At 46.1% G+C, this 17985-nt stretch overlaps 1 protein-coding gene across 1 annotated transcript in view; it reads left to right on the top strand.

Annotated features, from left to right (window-relative positions):
- LOC134392634 (ADAMTS-like protein 2) overlaps positions 1–17985 on the top strand; it is a 38686-nt gene that overhangs the window by 9466 nt on the left and 11235 nt on the right. Inside the window, exons 4-12 of the mRNA XM_063117114.1 lie at positions 2460–2562; positions 3762–3907; positions 5275–5398; positions 7575–7655; positions 8590–8765; positions 9204–9618; positions 13593–14016; positions 15358–15464; positions 16963–17089. Of these exons, the coding sequence (XP_062973184.1) occupies positions 2460–2562; positions 3762–3907; positions 5275–5398; positions 7575–7655; positions 8590–8765; positions 9204–9618; positions 13593–14016; positions 15358–15464; positions 16963–17089 (1703 nt within the window). The remainder of the gene's footprint in view (positions 1–2459; positions 2563–3761; positions 3908–5274; positions 5399–7574; positions 7656–8589; positions 8766–9203; positions 9619–13592; positions 14017–15357; positions 15465–16962; positions 17090–17985) is intronic.

Here is a 17985-nt window from a genome sequence, read left to right as displayed (position 1 = left end):
CAGTCTGTAAGCTCTGTGGCTGAGAATGGATTTGAACCTGGGTCTCCCCAGTAAAAGTTCAACACTTTAACCCGCCCTTCCCCAACCTCGTGCCCCCGAGGTGTTGGACTGGAATGATGGGAGTTGCAGTTCAACACACCTGGAAGGCACCAGGTCGAGGAAGCCTGCTCTAACCACTACACCATACAGGCTCTGAAATTAATACAAAAGGCTACCGCTGTTTTAAAATGGGGGTGAGAGGTTGCCAAACAGAAAGCCAGTTGACCCAGGGAGCAGAACAAAGTGGTGCAGTCCTGAGGTTGGTGCTGGAGTGGACAGAATCACTTCAGTTTACAGGTCGGGGTAGCATTTTATTTTTAATGTACCCACCTCCCCAAAATAATAAAAAAGGCTCCCTGCAGGAAAGATATTAGCACCGTAAGGAGAAAGGTTCTAACCCGGCTGCCTGTCTACTATACCAGTTTGATTTTTTTACTTCCCTGAGTTTTTGTTTAAGCATATTTAATTTTTTTATCCTCTACCTGTCCTCCAAAGTAGTACAGATCATCATACCAATTCATGATTCTGTCCCCTAAACTAAATTGGGCATTGTGATTGCAATAGAAAGAGCAGCGTAGCCATGTTTTTTAAAATAAAATTAAAATGGAAATACCATCAAATTCCCACCCTGTTCTGCTGCATGCATGTGTAGATCCAGCTTTTACCTTGAATGTTAACAAGGCAGAAGGAGATGGTGCCAGGGCTGGGCTGAGGGGGTGGGGGCAGTGGGGCCGGTTGTCATGGGCCTATGATTTTGAGGGGGCCCACTCTGAGACCCCCTGGGCAAAGTTGCTTGATTTTTCTGTTGTTGAAGATGAATTTGCCCAAAGAAAAGCACTTGAAGCATTTCTGAATGTGAAGAAGTGATGTCTTTTATACATCTTGAATAAAAGTGCTTGCCATTACCTTTTTTATAAATCGTTCTAGTTCATATGTATTTAAAACTGATTTAAAAATACTTAATGATCAGTTTGAAATGGGGCCTACATTTCCTATCTGGCCCGGGACTATTACCAGCCTTGCCTGGCCCTGGATGGTGCATCTACTAGGGCTCCTACCCTTTTCTTCCCGAGTCCATTCATCCACTCTCCTCACTTATCTGCTGTGGGGAAATATTAAAATTCCACTTGATACAGCATGTAGAGGAGGAGGTCAAGTAGAAGGCCTGGAGAAGTGGCAAATGGGAGGCTCCCATGATGTCTTTAATATTAAAGACAAAAGTCACTTTGGGTTGCAGAGCCCTTTCTGGAAAGCTAAGTGCAAGGACGCTAGAAGTAAAGCAAACTAAACTAGTTAGAAATGGGTCACATGATAAATAAATCCAAAGTTTCTAATCAACTGAGGGTCAAACAAGATGAGACATCATTCACACAATTAGCTTTTTCATTAATTAGGGTGACCCTGTGAAAAGGAGGACAGGGCTCCTGTATCTTTAACAGTTGTACTGAAAAGGAAATTTCAGCAGGTGTCATTTGTATATATGGGGAACCTGATGAAATTTCCTCTTCATCACAACAGTGAAAGCTGCAGGTGCCCTGCCCTCTTTTAAATCTGGTCACTCTAGTATAGTTCCTGCAGCTTTCACTGCTGTGATGAAGAGGGAATTTCACCAGGTTCTCCATATATACAAATGACACCTGCTGAAATTTCCTTTTCTATGCAACTGTTAAAGATACAAGAGCCCTGTCCTCTTTTTCATATGGTGGTGAAATTACCCTACATTAATGGATTTTAAAAAGTAAATAGCAAGTGCAGGGCCCCCAGTGCAGAGCAGGACACCAATGTGGGTGTAGGGCAGGGCTTCACTACCTCAGAACTAGGGGCAAAATCCAGTCCTCTGCAGTTCCCCGGGGGGCCACCTCCCCTATCCACTGACCACCAATCGCTTGGTGATTTCTCAGGTTTTGTATAGCTTTTTCCCCGTTCTGAAAGCTTGAAATGGCTCTCTTAGGTCTCAGTTACTAGCAGTAAGACCTTTCTAAGCTAAAACATGCTGGTTCAATTTGGATTGCTTATCCCCACCCCCAAGCCTGCTATTTGCATTAGAAGTAAAGGAATGGGAGCCTTTCTTCCAATTCATATGGCAGCTGTCTGATCCAGATTGGGACCACAGTGGGTGGCAAAGAGTTAAAGCAACTCTGACCCCCCCACCCCACCAGACCAGGGTCCCAATCCATACCAAGTTCCCCTCCCCCAGTCCTTGCTATTTTCTTTTTAAAAGGCATTCATGCAGTTGCTAACTGTGTGAATGGCATCTTATCTAGTTCAGTCCTGCATCTTGGCACTATCTGGAACTCTTAAAATCCTCCCACGCGTGAGCCGTTCTGCAAATACTTTGTGAACGATCCTGGGCCCTAGAGCTGCCTTGTAGCAAAAGGAAAGAGGGGCAAGTTATCAGCTTCAGTTTCTTTTCTCTCCAGCTCTGCCCTGCCAACGCAGCCAGCTTCAAGCAGCACCAGTGCGCCAGTTTCAACGCCAAGGCCTTTGGGAAGCACCATTATCACTGGATGCCTCTTTATCCAGGTTTGCCCCTGTTCAGTTACTCATCTGAAGTCGTAGAAGATCAAGCGATGAGGAGGTGAAAGTGCTTGCAGCTCCTTGACCGAGTTTAATTCCTTGAGGGGAGCAAAACACAAAAAGTCCTCCGGCAGTTTCAGTGCTAGCATGCATCATGGCATGAGCTTCCATGGACTAGAGCACATTTTGTTAGATACCTCAGTTATTATCCTCAGTTGGTGTGTGTGTATTCACACACAGAGAGATATAGAGAAAAAGGTGAAGCAGTGGGGCCAAAAGGCCAGGGAATGCAAGAAAAATTCAAGAACAAGCTGTTCACAACAGCTGTAACTGGTGATAACGCAATCTTCCTAGCTTGGCAATTCAATGCATGCAGTGGGTGAGGATTCCATAGCTAGGAATACTTGGGTTACCATTAGTTCCTGCTGTTGTGGATGAAGCAGGCTCTAGTCTATGTAAACATGTGCCACAATAACGCGGTTAGACTTAAAGGAGCTACAAGACACCTTGTGCAGGACCCAGGGTGCCCTGAGGCAAAGGAAGAAGTGACAGTTACATCCGTTTCAGTCTGAAGCGTAGATATGACTAATATGTTTCTTACCCAGAATCAGGGCGGGATTTTCTTTTTTCTTTCCTTTATTTAAAATATTTCTAGGCCACACTTCAGGGCAGAAGCAATGAGTTGGATGGCAATTAGTTTTTAAATCATTTACAGTGCAAACCTTTGCTTGTCTACTCAGCCCTATTGAGTTCAATGGGAATTACACCCAGGTAAATGTCTCTCGCAGGGATGGGGAACATCTCGCCTATGGACTGGATTCTGGGCTCTGGAGTCCTCCATCTGGCCTGCCAGCTTCCCAGCCCCTCTTCCTTCACTAGTGAAATCACTGATCGGCTATAAAAGCATGGTTTCCTTTCTCTGTGCACAGAGAGGCACGGAGCGATCACCTTCCTGCCCCTGTGCACGGAGAAAGGGACTGTGATGTCACAGGACAGAGCTTCAGGGGAAGGGGGCTGTCCTGAGAGGCAGTCTGCCCCCACGGGCAGGAACAGTTCCCTCTAATGCAGCCTCGATTGACTGCAAGACCAGTGTGCCCACAGCTCCAATAAAGTTAGCTTCTGCCCATTGATCTCTGGAGGGCAGGAACTTCTGTCTCGCCTCCCTCTGAAGCACTCATTGCATGTCCTCCTCTGTTTTGCTGTAGATGATTACACCAGCATCTCTAACAAGCCTTGTGATCTCCAGTGCACTACCAGGAATGGAGAGAGGCAGCTGATGGCCCAGGCCCAGGATGGCACGTCATGCAAGGACAGGACCTACCAAGGGGTCTGCATCAATGGGAAGTGTGAGGTATAACACCGGAAAGAGGAGCTGCTTACTAGACTAAATTATGATAAACAGGAGTTTAGCCTCTGGTGGGGCTAGGATGCCATTTAGATTTGGGATCTGTAGGTCCCTTGACTTGGCAAAACTACTTGTAAGGACTGAAACACAGTGAAGAAGATAAGAGGAGCCTGGCTGGATCACACCAAAGGTCCTTCTAGTTCAGCATCTGGTTTCCAAAAGTGACCAACCAGAGGCCTCTGGGAAACCACAAACAGAACATAAAGGCAAGACACCTCCCTGTTGTTTGGCTTGTACTGAAGCAACTGCTCTTGGGAGGTCCACATCTTCTGCAGCTTCTGTTTAAGCTGCAGCTTCTGTTAAGCTTCTGTTTAAGCTGCAGCTTCCATGGTGAACGGTCATTGGCCAATCTATTCTCTGTGAATATGTCTCAGACCATGTTTCAAACCATCTGGGGTAGCGGCTGGCATCTTTATATGAAATGTCTTCTTTTGTCCTACTGCCAGTTGATTCAATTGGTGATCTCAACATTCTAATATTATCAGAGGGAGTTAATTTCTTATCCACTTTCTCCACCCTGTGCATAATTTTGCAGATACTATTCATATCTCCCTGAGCTATTTTTTAAAATTTATTTATTTATTTATTGCGTTTATATCCTGCCTTTTTTTCTCCAAGGAACCCAAGGCAGCGTACATAACCCTCCTCCTCTCCATTTTATCCTCACAACAACAACCCTGTGAGGTAGGGTGGGCTGAGAGTCTGAGTGGCCCAAAGTCACGCAGGGAGCTTCCATGGCCAAGTGGGGACTAGAACCCGGATCTCCCGACTCCCAGTCCAACACTTTAGCCAGTACACCAGCCCTGCCCTACTTTGTATCTGGTCACACTAGGCAGGGCTCCTGCAACTTTAACTGTTGTGTTGAAGAGGAACTTTCACCAGGTGCTGAATGCATACAAATGCCACCTGCTGACATTCCCGTTTCTTTACAACTGTTAAAGATACAGGGGCCCTGTCCTCCTTTCCATAGGGTCACCCTAGTATCAAACCTCTATCAGGCCAAGGGCTGAATTCCATTTCAGAGAAGCTCTTGGGAGCTGTATTCCAGTGGTGGGCGGGGCCAAAGGCAAAAGGGGTGGGGCCAAAACACTAAAAATACCAGCATGGTTTAGCTTATAGCTCTTACTGCCAGTAACTAAGTAACCATTTCAATCTTTTAGAATGGGGAGAAAGGGAAAGGCCCCTCGGCCACCTGGGAAACCCCGGAGGGCCAGATTTGAACCCCAGGCCTGAATTTAGACACCCCTGTTCTATTAATTTCATTCATAGGTAAGACTTCAGACTCTAAGACTGCCTCTTTTTCCCCCTCCCAGCCAATAGGATGTGATGGCAGCCTCTATTCTTCCCAGGTGATGGATCGGTGCCGGGTGTGCGGAGGAGATGGAAGCACTTGCTACCGGGTTTCGGGCAGTTTCCGAAAGGGGATCTCACAGTTAGGTACACTTTGCTAACAGCATTGAGCTACTTCCTGTGCTGCTGTTTAGTGGCCCGCTTTCTTCTAATCGGGATCACGGCAAAGGTGACTCCGGGGCTATCGCGGGGACTCCCACCCAAAGCAAAAAGACAAGGATGAGCTTGCAGGATGTCTTGAAATGTTAATATCGCAGACGTCTGGCTGCTCCTGAGCTCATCTGCCGCCTTGTGTTGGTAAGCTGTGGGGTTCAGTGGGGGGATCATGTGATCTAAGAGCAGAACTACACATTGCATACAAAGAGAACCCCAAAAGTTACTTCTGGTAAGGAAAGGAAAGCAGTTTCAGGAGAGAGGATTAGGATACTGAATCTTTCCTCTGCCTGCTGCCTTTCTGCTGAAAATTACCCTCTTCAGCCCCCACTTCAAACCACCTATGGAATTCCATGTATGTTCACAGTACGCATGTTGTCTTCCGTTGCAAACACACATCTAGAATCCTGCAAAGGGAAAAGCAGCCGGTGTGGAGATTTTCAGCAGAAAAGCAGTAGCTGAGGGAAGGTTAAGCACCCAGTACTCCTCTGCTTCAAATCGCCCCCTCCCCAAACTGCTTTTTTCTTTGCAGGAGATTGCCAACGGGTTTTTGTTACATGTGTTTGCGTATAATGTTTAAGTCCTGTCCTAAGGGGAAACCTCAGTTCCAGGAGTTTAATATCTGCCATGATAAATAATTTCTACCATGGGGACCCTGATTCTTAAAAACTATTTGAATTAGGAAGATTTTATGCAAATGTGCACACTTTATTCTTCACCTCGTACTTGCATTTTTGCAGTGTGTGCGTGTGTAAGAATCACAGGAAGAAGCAAGGGTAAGTGAAGGGCAGTATGAGTAGAGGCCCAGAAGCCGTGTTGTGTGAACAATAGATCCTTGCTGCATTTCTCTCTCTCAGGAAATATTACTGACAGATGACATTCAGGAATTTAGTTTCTGCAGGAGATACTAATACTTCCCACGTGTGGAATTGAAGAAACCAGGCAGCCTTCCACCTGTCCTTACACAAGCAGCTGGGGTTGTTCACATGGCCAGATAGCAGGCTCTCACACGCTGGTTCTTCCAAACACCACAACAACACTAGAGGGGGATAGAGCACCATGCGTTGTGCATGGCTCCCTTGATTCATTTTTATACACCTGCCTTTTAACTTGAAGCAGAGACACACTATCGCCCCCTCAGAAATAGCAAGAACACTTCTTTGTGATTTATACCAACACCAAAGCCATATTAATAAAACCATACTTCCCAACAGTCTATATTTAGGATGTACTCTCCCATTTCCAGGTTGGCTCCCACACCTACATTTTTTGTCTGCACTTGCTAGGGCCGGCCCTTCCGTTAAGCAGAGTGGGGCAGCTGCCTGAGCCAGTGGATGCTGGGGTGTATGAGAGGACAGCAGTGACCGTTCCCCTGGCCATCTCTCTCCCCCCCCCCCCACATTGGCCGTTTCCCTCTGTGGGAGGACAGAGCTGTGCCTGCCCATGGACTGCCCTGAACACCTTATCCTAGCCTGCTACCCTGAGGTGCGGTGGGGGATGTTCTTCAGTTCCCAGTTTTGAAATAAGATTCAACTGCCAGTCCAGTATGTGGAATGGAGGAGGATGCCTCAGGCAACAAAATAGTTTGGGCTGGCCCAGAAAAAAAACCAGTGAGCTAAACTTCAGAAGCCTAAATCCTATGTTGTCTCAGGGTCAAAACGGCCACTATTTTAAAACTGTGTCTAGCCACTTTATCTTTTGCCCTTTTTTCCTGCTACAGTAGACACAGGGCCCCAATCCAGATCTTGAAAGCTCCCCTGCCCCCACCCCACGCCAGGGTCCCAGTCCAAATCAGTTTGAGTCTTGCTATAACAAAAAACATTTTGTACATTAGATTTTCCGGGTATATAGCCAGAATGTTTTATGAACCAGTAAAGCATGGATTCACAGCAAGCATGTTACATACAGGTAACTATAGTCATTAATTTATTGCAGCTCACTATTGAGTGTAATTGTGTTGTGAGAAACCAGGGTTTGAGTCACCATAATGAGTGAAGAAGCCCAAAATACTCAGTTAAATTAATTCCTAAGAAACTGCTTCAAGGAGCACTGTCGATTTCAGTTCATCTGAGTTTGATCATCTTGTTTTTCTGCGGTTCTTGTTTCTCAGGATATGTTTTCATCACCAACATCCCTGCTGGTGCCACAGACATCCTCATTATTGAGCGAAGGAAAACAGAGAACATCCTGGGTAAGAAATGGAAAAGAATGCTGCCCTTGTGCAAATTGGTCCCAGAGCGCATGGAACGGAGTGCTTGACGTAATGGTGTGTGCGTGCGCACAGGCACATATCCCTGCCCCCCCGAGCATTCACAAGATAAGATTCTTATGGATCGATGCGTTCATAGAAAATGCTATCTCTTGATTCCAGTTTCAGCGCATCAAAGAGGATTAAAGCTTTGCAATTATAGAACTTTTTACCGAGAGCTTTTAAACACCACAAATTAACCTGTTCTGATTGTGCCCAATCAGGGTGGCATCTTTATCAAACTCTTCCAGTGCATGCCTATATGGATCAGTTCTCAATTCAAAATACAGGCATTGTATGTCGTATGATCCCTAAATAACTTATGCAGATTAGGGTTAGGTCTAGGGGAGGGGTTTTTGCGGGGGAGGGGCAGAGGTTTATATCTAAGATGCATGAGTGTAGACACCTGATCCAACCCTCCAATACATGTAGCCCACATGGACACCCTGCCCCTTTGGAGATATAGCAGTTTTAGGAAATTGTGCTGTGCAAGATTTTAATAAAAAATGGTTTTTCAAAAACAACAACAACCCAGCATTGCTGAGTAGAGCTCATGACTTGCGTGTAGAAATGGTTCAGGTGCAATCTCCAGTTAAACATGCCCTGTGTGAATAGCACAACTATTCACACAGTGGAAAGGGAGGCAGAGAGGGGAGGGGCTTAGAGAGTCTTTTGCCTGTGGCTCACGTGGGAGAAGGCATTCAACAGGCACATGAAGGAAGAATGGTCCTTGAGAGCAGGGGCTATTGTGGCTGCCAATGGAAAAACTCTTAGGCCAGATTAAGCCTCTGGGCTTCTAGTTGTGTATCCCTAGATTAATGCCTGCAGGGAAGATTTTTCTCTTTGGTCTTTCATTTCCCCCTCTGTCTCCTTGTAGCACTAGCTGATGAATCTGGGCACTTCTTCTTCAATGGGAATTCTGCTATTGACAATCCACAGAACTTCAGAGTGGCTGGCACTGTGTTCAAATACCGTCGGCCTTCAAACCTTCACTCTGATGGCCTGGAGTACATTATTGCACAGGGGCCTACCAACCAATCTCTCAATGCCATGGTAAGTAGAGGCTCTTATATACGAGGCATTTATTGTGGGTTCGTCATTCCCTAACAGTTGCTTAAGGGTTCGTTCGATGGTGTCATGACCCTCCAGTTTTGCTTTTGTGTCTAACCAGCACTTTGGCAATTTTTTTTAGAGCAGGGAAAATGTGGCATTTAATTGTGAAAGTGAAAGAAGGCATGATTTCCTCTTCTGTATCTGTGCTATTCTGCTAGACCACAGTGTCACCTAGAGGTTATGTAGTGGAAAAGCAGAGAAGGAAATACTCTTCATGTAGTGTTCGGCTCTGAATTTGGCGATGAAATAAAAAAATAGATATAGTGGACCCGGGAGAGGCTCCTAGGTAAGGCACACAATGGCCTTAGGTAAGGAACACCATTCAATGGATTAAAGTTTTTGTTCCATTTCATTTTCTTTTTTCCTTGTTGGACTCAGTATTATAACTTCAATGGGAAGATGCCCCATGTCACATATGACTACACAGTGCCAAGGGCGCTGTCGACAGCTCTTCATACCGTTCCCCCGGCCGTCAAGAGGCCTCTGTACCTTCACTTACCGGAGCCCAGCCACAATCGCCAGGATGTCATGCCATCCATTTCCCAAGATTTCAATGCCACTTGGATCTCCCTTGCACCAGAGGACATTGGGGACCGTTTCCCACAGGAGAAAGAGCATGGTGGTATGGCCTTCAATAGCCAGAACTATTTCCTGGGTAACTCCTCCGCTCAACGCAAGGGCTGGAAACACGAGGCAGAGGAGGAAAGGTTTCATTTCCACGTCCGACGCGTCTACCACACAAATGGAGCAGGTGAGGGTGAAGAGGTGGCAGTAGGTGGAGAAACAGATATGGGTTAGTATGCTTTCTTCTCTCTTTATTTTCTCAAGCGTGCATGGCATTGGGTTCTTACTGCTTCCGCATGAAGCTAGGGTGAGGGTGGTGGATGCAGGGGTGGTGCTACCATTAGGCCAACAAGGCAGCCGCCTAGGGCGCAGACCTCAGAGGGGTGCAGTACTGCCCTTTAAGGGTCACCTCTCTCGTGAAAGCACTGAGTCATCACTGACTCTTGGAGGGACGCCAGCTTTCGCTGACGTTTTCTTGGCAGGCCTTATAGCGGGGTGGTTTGCCGTTGCCTTCCCCCGCCGTTATTCCCTTTCCCCCAGCTAACTGGGTACTCATTTTACCGACCTTGGGAGGATGGAAGGCTGAGTTGACCCAAGCCGGCTGCCTGAAACTAGCTTCCGCTGGGATCAAATTCAGGTCGTGGGCCGCACTGCGCTGTTTTAAGAAAAAACATAATAAAAGGGAAATATATTAGTTCAGAAACTCTTCCTGAACAGCTGAATCAAAGTTGGCAATTTGGAGTGTGTGTGTGTGCAAGTAGCTCACTTTGTCTAGGGCGCAAAATAGTCTGGCACCGGCCCTGGGTGGATGTGCTGCATACAAACCACATAAAATCTGTGCTCCCATTGTGCAGGTCTTATGTATGCAGTGCTTTATTCCTAATCCTATTTTCAGGCTTTTTTAGGCAGGGGAGTGGTGGAAAATTGTTGGGTTTGTGGTTTGCGTGTGTCAAGGAGCTGTGTAGTGGAAGTATGGGACAAACAGTATTAGATGAAGAGGGTTGTGGGCAAAACCACAGAAGCCATGAGAGAGGGACTAGAAGCAATTATAGCTGAATTAAGTTGGTAAAATTGGAATGGAAACATTTTGAAAATACAAAAATGGAGGTTTAGTTCTAAAATCTAGTTCACTGAAATGTGAGTAGTTGTAAAACGTAATCTCACACACACACACACTCTCCCACACTACACACATACTTCTGTTGACGAAAAGCTGAAATTTACTTTTCATCCTGAGCATTAACATTTCATAATACTAACTTTTTAATTGAAATCCAGAATAGAGATGTGAAGGCCTGGAAAAAAACTGGAAAAATTCGGAAAAAACTGGGTTTTTCCCATTTTTTTCAGAAGCCTCTTTTGATTTTTTCCAAAAAATTGGAAAAAATGAAAAAACGGATTACAGGCAGGGCCAGTGCCAGACTATTCTGTGCCCTAGGCAAGGCGAGCTATTTGCACCCCCAAAATTGCATGGAAGTCCGAACGTGTGCGCCGAGTGGAGAGCTGGGATTGGCTCACTTCGATTTGGGACCGAGCCGTCTGGAATTCACCGGGACTTACTTCCGTGCGAACGCAACCCGATCCCTTCCGCACGTTTACTCAGGGAAATAAGGCTTCTGAGTAAGGAGGCATAGGTGGATCGGGCCGCACTGGTGTCTCCTGGTGCAACGCTTTCTCGGACGCAAGTCCTGTTGATCCACGTGAGCAGGATCGGGAAGCAGGAGAGTTTGCCTTGCGAGGAGTCCACAAGTCCCTAGCTTTCCTGGGGGAAGGGAGAAGGAGTCCCGCTTGCCCGCCTGCCTGGACATCGTGGCCTGTTTGAGGAGAGAGGCAAGGCGACCCGGTGCCCTTTCCTCGGGAGTAAGGCAGAGGCTGGCTTGAGCCAGGGTTGAGCTCACCACGTGCTTTTTCTTCTTCTTCTGGCGGCGGCCTCTCGGCTCTGGGAGGGCAGATTTCGGGGGGCTCTGGCGGCTCTGGGAGGGTGGCTTCCGGGTGGAAGTCCGAACGTGGAGCCGCTCCCCCACCCCAGTGTCCCTGGCTTCGCTTCGGCTGGGCGGGCACGGGGCACCATCTCGCTCGCCCAGGCCCAGCTGAATCCTTGGGCCTGGCCAACCCAGCTCACTGCCAACAATGTGCATGAATGCTGCGCGGCGCGTGGCGCCCCTCTTAGCTTGGTGCTCTAGGCGGCCACCTGAGTGGCCTCTATGGTAGCACCTGCCTTGATTACGGGATGTTTTATTTTAGCATGATGAATAAAATGTTTAAGACAAGGTGTTCAGATATTTACTTCTCCAAATGATTTCTAAAAACAGTATAGTATCAGATTATTACAATGTCTGTGCACCAAGGACAAGCAAGTCCTAGGCTGCAAACTGAGACTACAACTCTCAAATGCAAGAGCAAGATGCATTTCTGCCTCTAGGGGCACTGCCACTGAAGCAGGGACTGAAACTAATAGTGATAGCTATAGGTTAGAAAATGAGTCTGATTAAATTTCATGCATATTCATTGAATCTTGGTTCCCCCTTTTTTCTCAGTTCCTTTTATGGGAATGGGGGCTTTATGTCTTGACACTGGAGGATTAGCAGAAACATAAATAATTGTCTTTGTTATTAATGTTGGTGGTTTCTTCTGTTGTTATTTTTTAAAATTGATTTTTTTTGCCTGCTCCTCATAAACTGGCAAAACCAAAGAGGTTCCTTACAGTTCAGGTGTTCCTAACGTTTCAGGAGCTTGTAGTTCCATTTGTTACCAAAAAAAAGTAAAAAAAAGTGAAATAGTAAATTAAATTGGTAATAATTGTTTGAATACACTGTTCTTTTAATATACCAAATTTAATAATTTTATGCCAAACCAACTTGGACATAATTACAGTTTATGTTACTAAAGTAACAAAGTGACTTTCAATCTGTAAAAAGTGCTAATATTGCATTATTTCAATTTTTCCGAAAATTTCCGGTTTTTTTCTGAAACCCCCTGGAAAAAAACGTTTTTTTTCCATGGCGTCAAAATTTCTGGAAATTTTGCATCTCTAATCCAGAAATCAAAAGTTGTATGTTCTCAGCTTCAGAAGCTGAGGATTTTTGTTGGCATTGTATATTCCAAGCTTAGTTTCAGTTGCAGCACACAAGCAGGATCACAACCTAAAGGCTGGAGCTTTTTTTTTAAAAAATGGGAAACACTTGCACATTTTCAAATTTATCTCTGCACTCATGAGGTTTAGAAACTCATTTTTAAAGCATTGAAAGGGAGTCTCATATTTAAATTCTGTGCCTTACTTATTTATTTATTTATTTATTTATTGCACTTATATACCGCTTCCATAGCCGGGGCTCTCTGGGCGGTTTACAGAAATTCTAAAATTAAGATAAAAATTCTAAAACACAGAACATGCACACATAAAGCATTAAAAACCGTTAAAAAAAAAAACTAAACATGTGGGTGATTAAGATGTGCCGCCATATGCCTGGGCAAAGAGGAAAGTCTTAACCTGGTGCCGGAAAGATAGTAGCGTTGGTGCCAGGCGAGCCTCGTCAGGGAGATCGTTCCATAGTCGGGGCCACCACCGAAAAGGCCCTGTCCCTCGTTGCCACACTCCGAGCCTCTCTCGGAGGAGGCACCCGGAGGAGGACCTTAGATGTTGAACGTAGTGACCGGGTATATTCACGTTGGGAGAGGCGTTCCATCAGGTATTGTGGTCCCAAGCCGTGTAAGGCTTTATAGCACCTTGAATTGGGCTCGGAAACATACAGGCAGCCAGTGCAAGCGGACCAGAGCAGGTGTTATACGGTCGAACCTTCTGGTTCCCGAAATCAATCTGGCTGCTGCATTTTGCACGAGCTGCAAAATGAAATTGTCCACATGTCACATTGCCCGAGAAGAATTGACACAGTCAAATGAGTGTAATTCCCTGCTTCTTTGGGGACAAATGCTTTTAACTGAAGAGGTGATAAATTGAGAGGGCAATATCCTAGTTGATGTTGGCACTAATATAAATTATTAGCATAAGCAACCTTTACCACAATGCCAATAGTATTTGCTGGTGCGATGGATTTCCGTATTGCCATTGTGCTAGAGGTCGCTTACAGCAGTGCAGTGTAATTTTCAATAGCGCTAGTGTTGCATAGCATCCTGCCTGGAGTGTTCAGCAATGGCATAGTTTTCTGGCCATCTCTGGGCTCACCGTCATGCTTTCTCTTTAAGCCCTCAGACTCAATCAGATTACGATCAGCACAGCCGTGCCCCACGGCGCAGCAAGGCCTGAACTCCGTGAGACCAGCAAGATTGGGCCGCCTAGGTTGCGGCTTTTCCGGAAACTGTGTCTCCAGGATCCACAAAATGCTGCCTTTTGTAGGGAACTGCACTACCTGGCAATCAAGCTGGGGAGGAAGAATTCAACGGTGAGGTTTTGGGGTGACCCATTGGTGGAGTGGCCAGAAGGACTGCGCAAGCCACCAGCAAAGGACAACTTTCTAGAGAATATGAATGTTGAGGTTTATGCAGTGGATGAAGCAACAAATGACACTGTAGGAGCTGCATCTTCCAAACCCAGTTCCAGCTCCAGCCTTCAGAGTGGCTTTGAGAATAAACCTCCCTCAGAACCTCTTCAGGCTCCTGGCACTGAAAGGTGAGATAGGAAGATGTTCCCTAGATAAAAGGGGCCAGACATCCTCTTAGCGGGGGAGAGGGTTGTAATGTAAAAAGAGGATTTGCAGTGGGACCCCCAGTCATGGTGTGAGCCTGGTGTCTTCTCATCTTCACCATTTTAATGACAGACAGACATTCGAAATTCAGATAGGCTGCCCAAACTGCTCTAAGGGCTGGTGATGGTGAAAGTTCTTGGAGACTTCACAGATGGTAGCCAATCAGTGCTACCCATAGCCAGGTTCTGCGGCAGACTTACAGACTTTTTTTCCCCACAGCTGAACCTGGAGAGGACGTAGGCAGGATGCCTTCCTGGGGGATCTGTCAGCTGAATTGCATAAAAGAAATCCATCTCATTATTTATTTGCTACATTTATATACCGCCCCATAGCCGAAGCTCTCTGGGCAGTTTACAGAAGTTAAAACCAGTAAACATTCAAAATATTCAAAATTTAAAACCATCAAAAACATAAAAACAACAGTATAAAAACAACAGTATCCGTTTAAAAACAACAGTCCTGGGGTCCGTTAAAAAACAAACTTAGCGTTGTTAAATGGTGTTAAATGCCTGGGAGAAGAGGAAAGTCTTGACCTGGTGCCTGAAAGATCACAGTGTTGGCACCAGGCAAGCTCCATCAGGGAGATCATTCCACAGTCGGGGGGCCACCACCGAAAAGGCCCTCTCCCCTGTTGCCATCCTCTGAGCGTCCCTCAGAGTAGGCACTCGGAGTAGGACCTTAGATGTTGAGCGCCATGTACTGGTAGGTTCATGTTGGGAGAAGCTTTCCATCAGGTATTGTGCTCCCAAGCCATATAGGGCTTTATAGGTTAAAACCAGCGCCATGAATTGGGCTCAGAAATGTATAGGCAGCCAATGCAAGCGGGCCAGAATCGGTGTTATGTTCAAACCTCCTTGTTCCAGTTATCAATCTGGATTGATTGTGCATTTTGCACAAGCTGCAGCTTCCGAACCGTCTTCAAAGGCTGCCCCATGTAGAGGGCATTGCAGTAATCTAATTTGGAGGTTACCAGATGGACAACTGAAGCTAGGTTATCCCTGCCCAGATAGGGGCGTAGCTGGGCCACCAACCCATCATTACTACCAAACTGTTCAAACCTAGACTTCCTTTGTTTTTTTAAGACCTTAGGAGATTTAGGGTGCAATCCTATGTATGTTTAAACATGAATAGGATTGCGTGTATGTATTTTTAAAGTTGTTATCATTATCATCATCTCTCTTTTCTCACTCGTGGTGGTTTTTCTAGACGGACATGATGGGCTTTGCCAAATCATGCTGCCTTTTACTGCCTTTCCCCCCCCACAGCAATGACTTTGAGCTGAACCCCCTCGGCCATGACGACATCAGTTTGGCTGACATGTATCGCTGGAAAGTGTCGGCCTATGCTCCTTGCAGCTCCACGTGCACATCAGGTAGTTTCGCCTGTGATGGTGGCGGCGCTGGGTGGTTTTGAAGGGTGAATGTTGTGAGGGACTCAACCTTTGCTTTCACACAACTGGTTTTCTAACAGCTATGAAGGACATGTGAGCATCTCTTCTAGGTGTGTGTGTTTGCACGCCCGTGCATACATATGTGCCCACCTCCTGCCTTGCCTCCATGAACATCAGCGGCACCTTTTGGGACCACAAAAAAAGTTGTACCTCCTTGTTCTATGCCAGCCTTCCTCAACCTGGGGCGCTCCAGATGTGTTGGACTACAACTCCCAGATGCCCCAGGCTGGCTGGGGCATTCTGGGAGATGCAGTCCAACACATCTGGAGCGCCCCAGGTTGAGGAAGGCTGTTCTATGCAGTAGAATATTGCACTAATTGTGCAATGTTGTAGAATTGTGCAAAATTGTAGAATATTGCTGTAAACCAGTCTACCATGGCAACAATGCAATGGCATGATAGGCTGGTTTACAACAATGCATTCGCTGTACATTTAAGTATCTGTTAACTGTTCGTTCTGCCCCTGTCTCCTTATTTTGCTTCTTCAAATACTGCATAGAGCAAGGATGCACAACTTTTTTGGCCCCAAAAGGCACAGCTGATGTTCACGGTGGGCGGGGCAGGGAGGCACATATGTTTGTATGTGTACACAAACACACACCCACCCCTTGGTGCACAGTAATTCCTACTGAGATCTAGAGATCACTGGAGGAGAAGCAAAAGCCACACTCCCACCCCCTCACAATCTCCACTGAGGTTGCTGTTTCTCCATTTGTACCAGCGGGAAGAAAATAGCAATATCAGAAGTTGGGGCACTGCCCCAGCATTCACCACTAAGGCCTCAGCTAGATCTACCGGTCTAGCACGACGGAGGGGTGAAGATCTCGTGATATTTTTATCGCGAGATCTCCCCCTCTGTTTACACACGGCGCGCGACAACCTCAGAGGGAGAAGATGTCGCGGCCGCCATTTTTTTCCTAAAAAAGAAGAGCGCACGAGCACTCATGCACAAAAGGTATGTTTTTATTATTTTAAATTAATTCCCCCCCCCCCCCGATGAGTGCAGAGCTCCTGAGAAGCTCTGCGCCCTGTGCACGGATCCCAGCTCCTCGCGAGTAACCACTAGGAGCCGGGACAAAGTGCAACCGCCTGCACACACGTGCTCAAAGGGGAGGGTGAGATCCCGGGGCGAGGGAGGAATCATCCCTCCCTGATCCCGGGATCCCCTGTGCGTCATGTGGACGTACAGGGACGATCCCGGGGATCGTCCCGGGATTTCTCCCCGTCTTGCTATGGCCTTAGTCTCATTGGCTTTGTGGGCTGCAGTCTTGGGGTAGAATATCCGTGCCAGATAATATCCCTGCTTTATACTGGGAGACCCTTGTTCCGTTTAGTACACTATTGTCTGCTCTGAGCCCAAGGTCTCAGGTCAGAGTTTAACACACTTTGACTGAACAGAGACCATGTTGGTGTCCATCCAGGGATCAGCACCTCCTATGCCCTGTGCATCCGCTATGATGGAGTGGAAGTGGACGAAGCCTATTGTGATGCACTGACACGTCCTGAACCGACTCATGAGTTTTGTGCAGGGAGAGACTGCCAACCGAGGTGAGTAGATTGAGCCAGCTTCTGCAAAGGCACCTGCAAAGGGACTGGTGTGTGTGTGTGTGTGTGTGTGTGTGTGTGTGTGTGTGTGTATAAAATCCTAATGCTGAAACAGAATATAAGACCTGTAACTTGAGACTGATGGAGGGGTAGCTACTGTCTCATATTTTTCTGTGCCCTTTGGCAGCCTTATGGAAAGTGCTGGGGAAATTTGAAAGGATTATGTGATATAATAGTGAGTCTGCTTTGCATTTGGAAGGGGACAGAGAGTTACTTAATTAGCAGGCACTAGCTGTCCTGCAGAGTCAAACTTTTTTTTAATGCAAGTTGCATTACAGTCTGACTGTAATGTCAACATCAGAACTGTCAACATCAGAACCACTGTCAACATCAGAACTTTTCTTTCTTTCTTTCTTTCTTTCTTTCTTTCTTTCTTTCTTTCTTTCTTTCTTTCTTTCTTTTAGTGAGGCGAAGTGCATTTCTGGGTGGGTGAGCTGTGACCCATGTGTTAGATTTCCAAAAGAGAGTACTGCCATCCTAACCATGTTTTCTCTGGAATAAATCCTAATGGTTTTGATGGAATTAGTTTAGGGGATGTAATTTATTTATTTTTATATACCAAATTCAAATTGCAGTCAGAAAAAAAATAATAAGGAAAAAGTCTTTCAAAGAAGTTAGAGTGCCTACTCTGTAACTTCTCTTTGCCACCTGACAACCTCAATCAGAGCCAAACCGACAACATATTTTTTCCTCAAGACATTGAATTTGTTTACATGGTGACTTGATAAAGACTCAGTGTAGTTGAAACAAAATTTTACCAGCATTCTGTAGTTGCTATTGGAGTCTGAAATACAAGTTCTCTTATTATGCATTCTCACCTGTGGAATTGGACAAACAAA

This window comes from Elgaria multicarinata, chromosome 1, assembly GCF_023053635.1.
Source record: "Elgaria multicarinata webbii isolate HBS135686 ecotype San Diego chromosome 1, rElgMul1.1.pri, whole genome shotgun sequence".
In the NCBI taxonomy this organism is placed as follows: domain Eukaryota; kingdom Metazoa; phylum Chordata; class Lepidosauria; order Squamata; family Anguidae; genus Elgaria; species Elgaria multicarinata.
The sequence above is the reverse complement of the archived record's forward strand: the minus strand, read 5'-3'. Positions and strand labels throughout refer to the sequence as shown.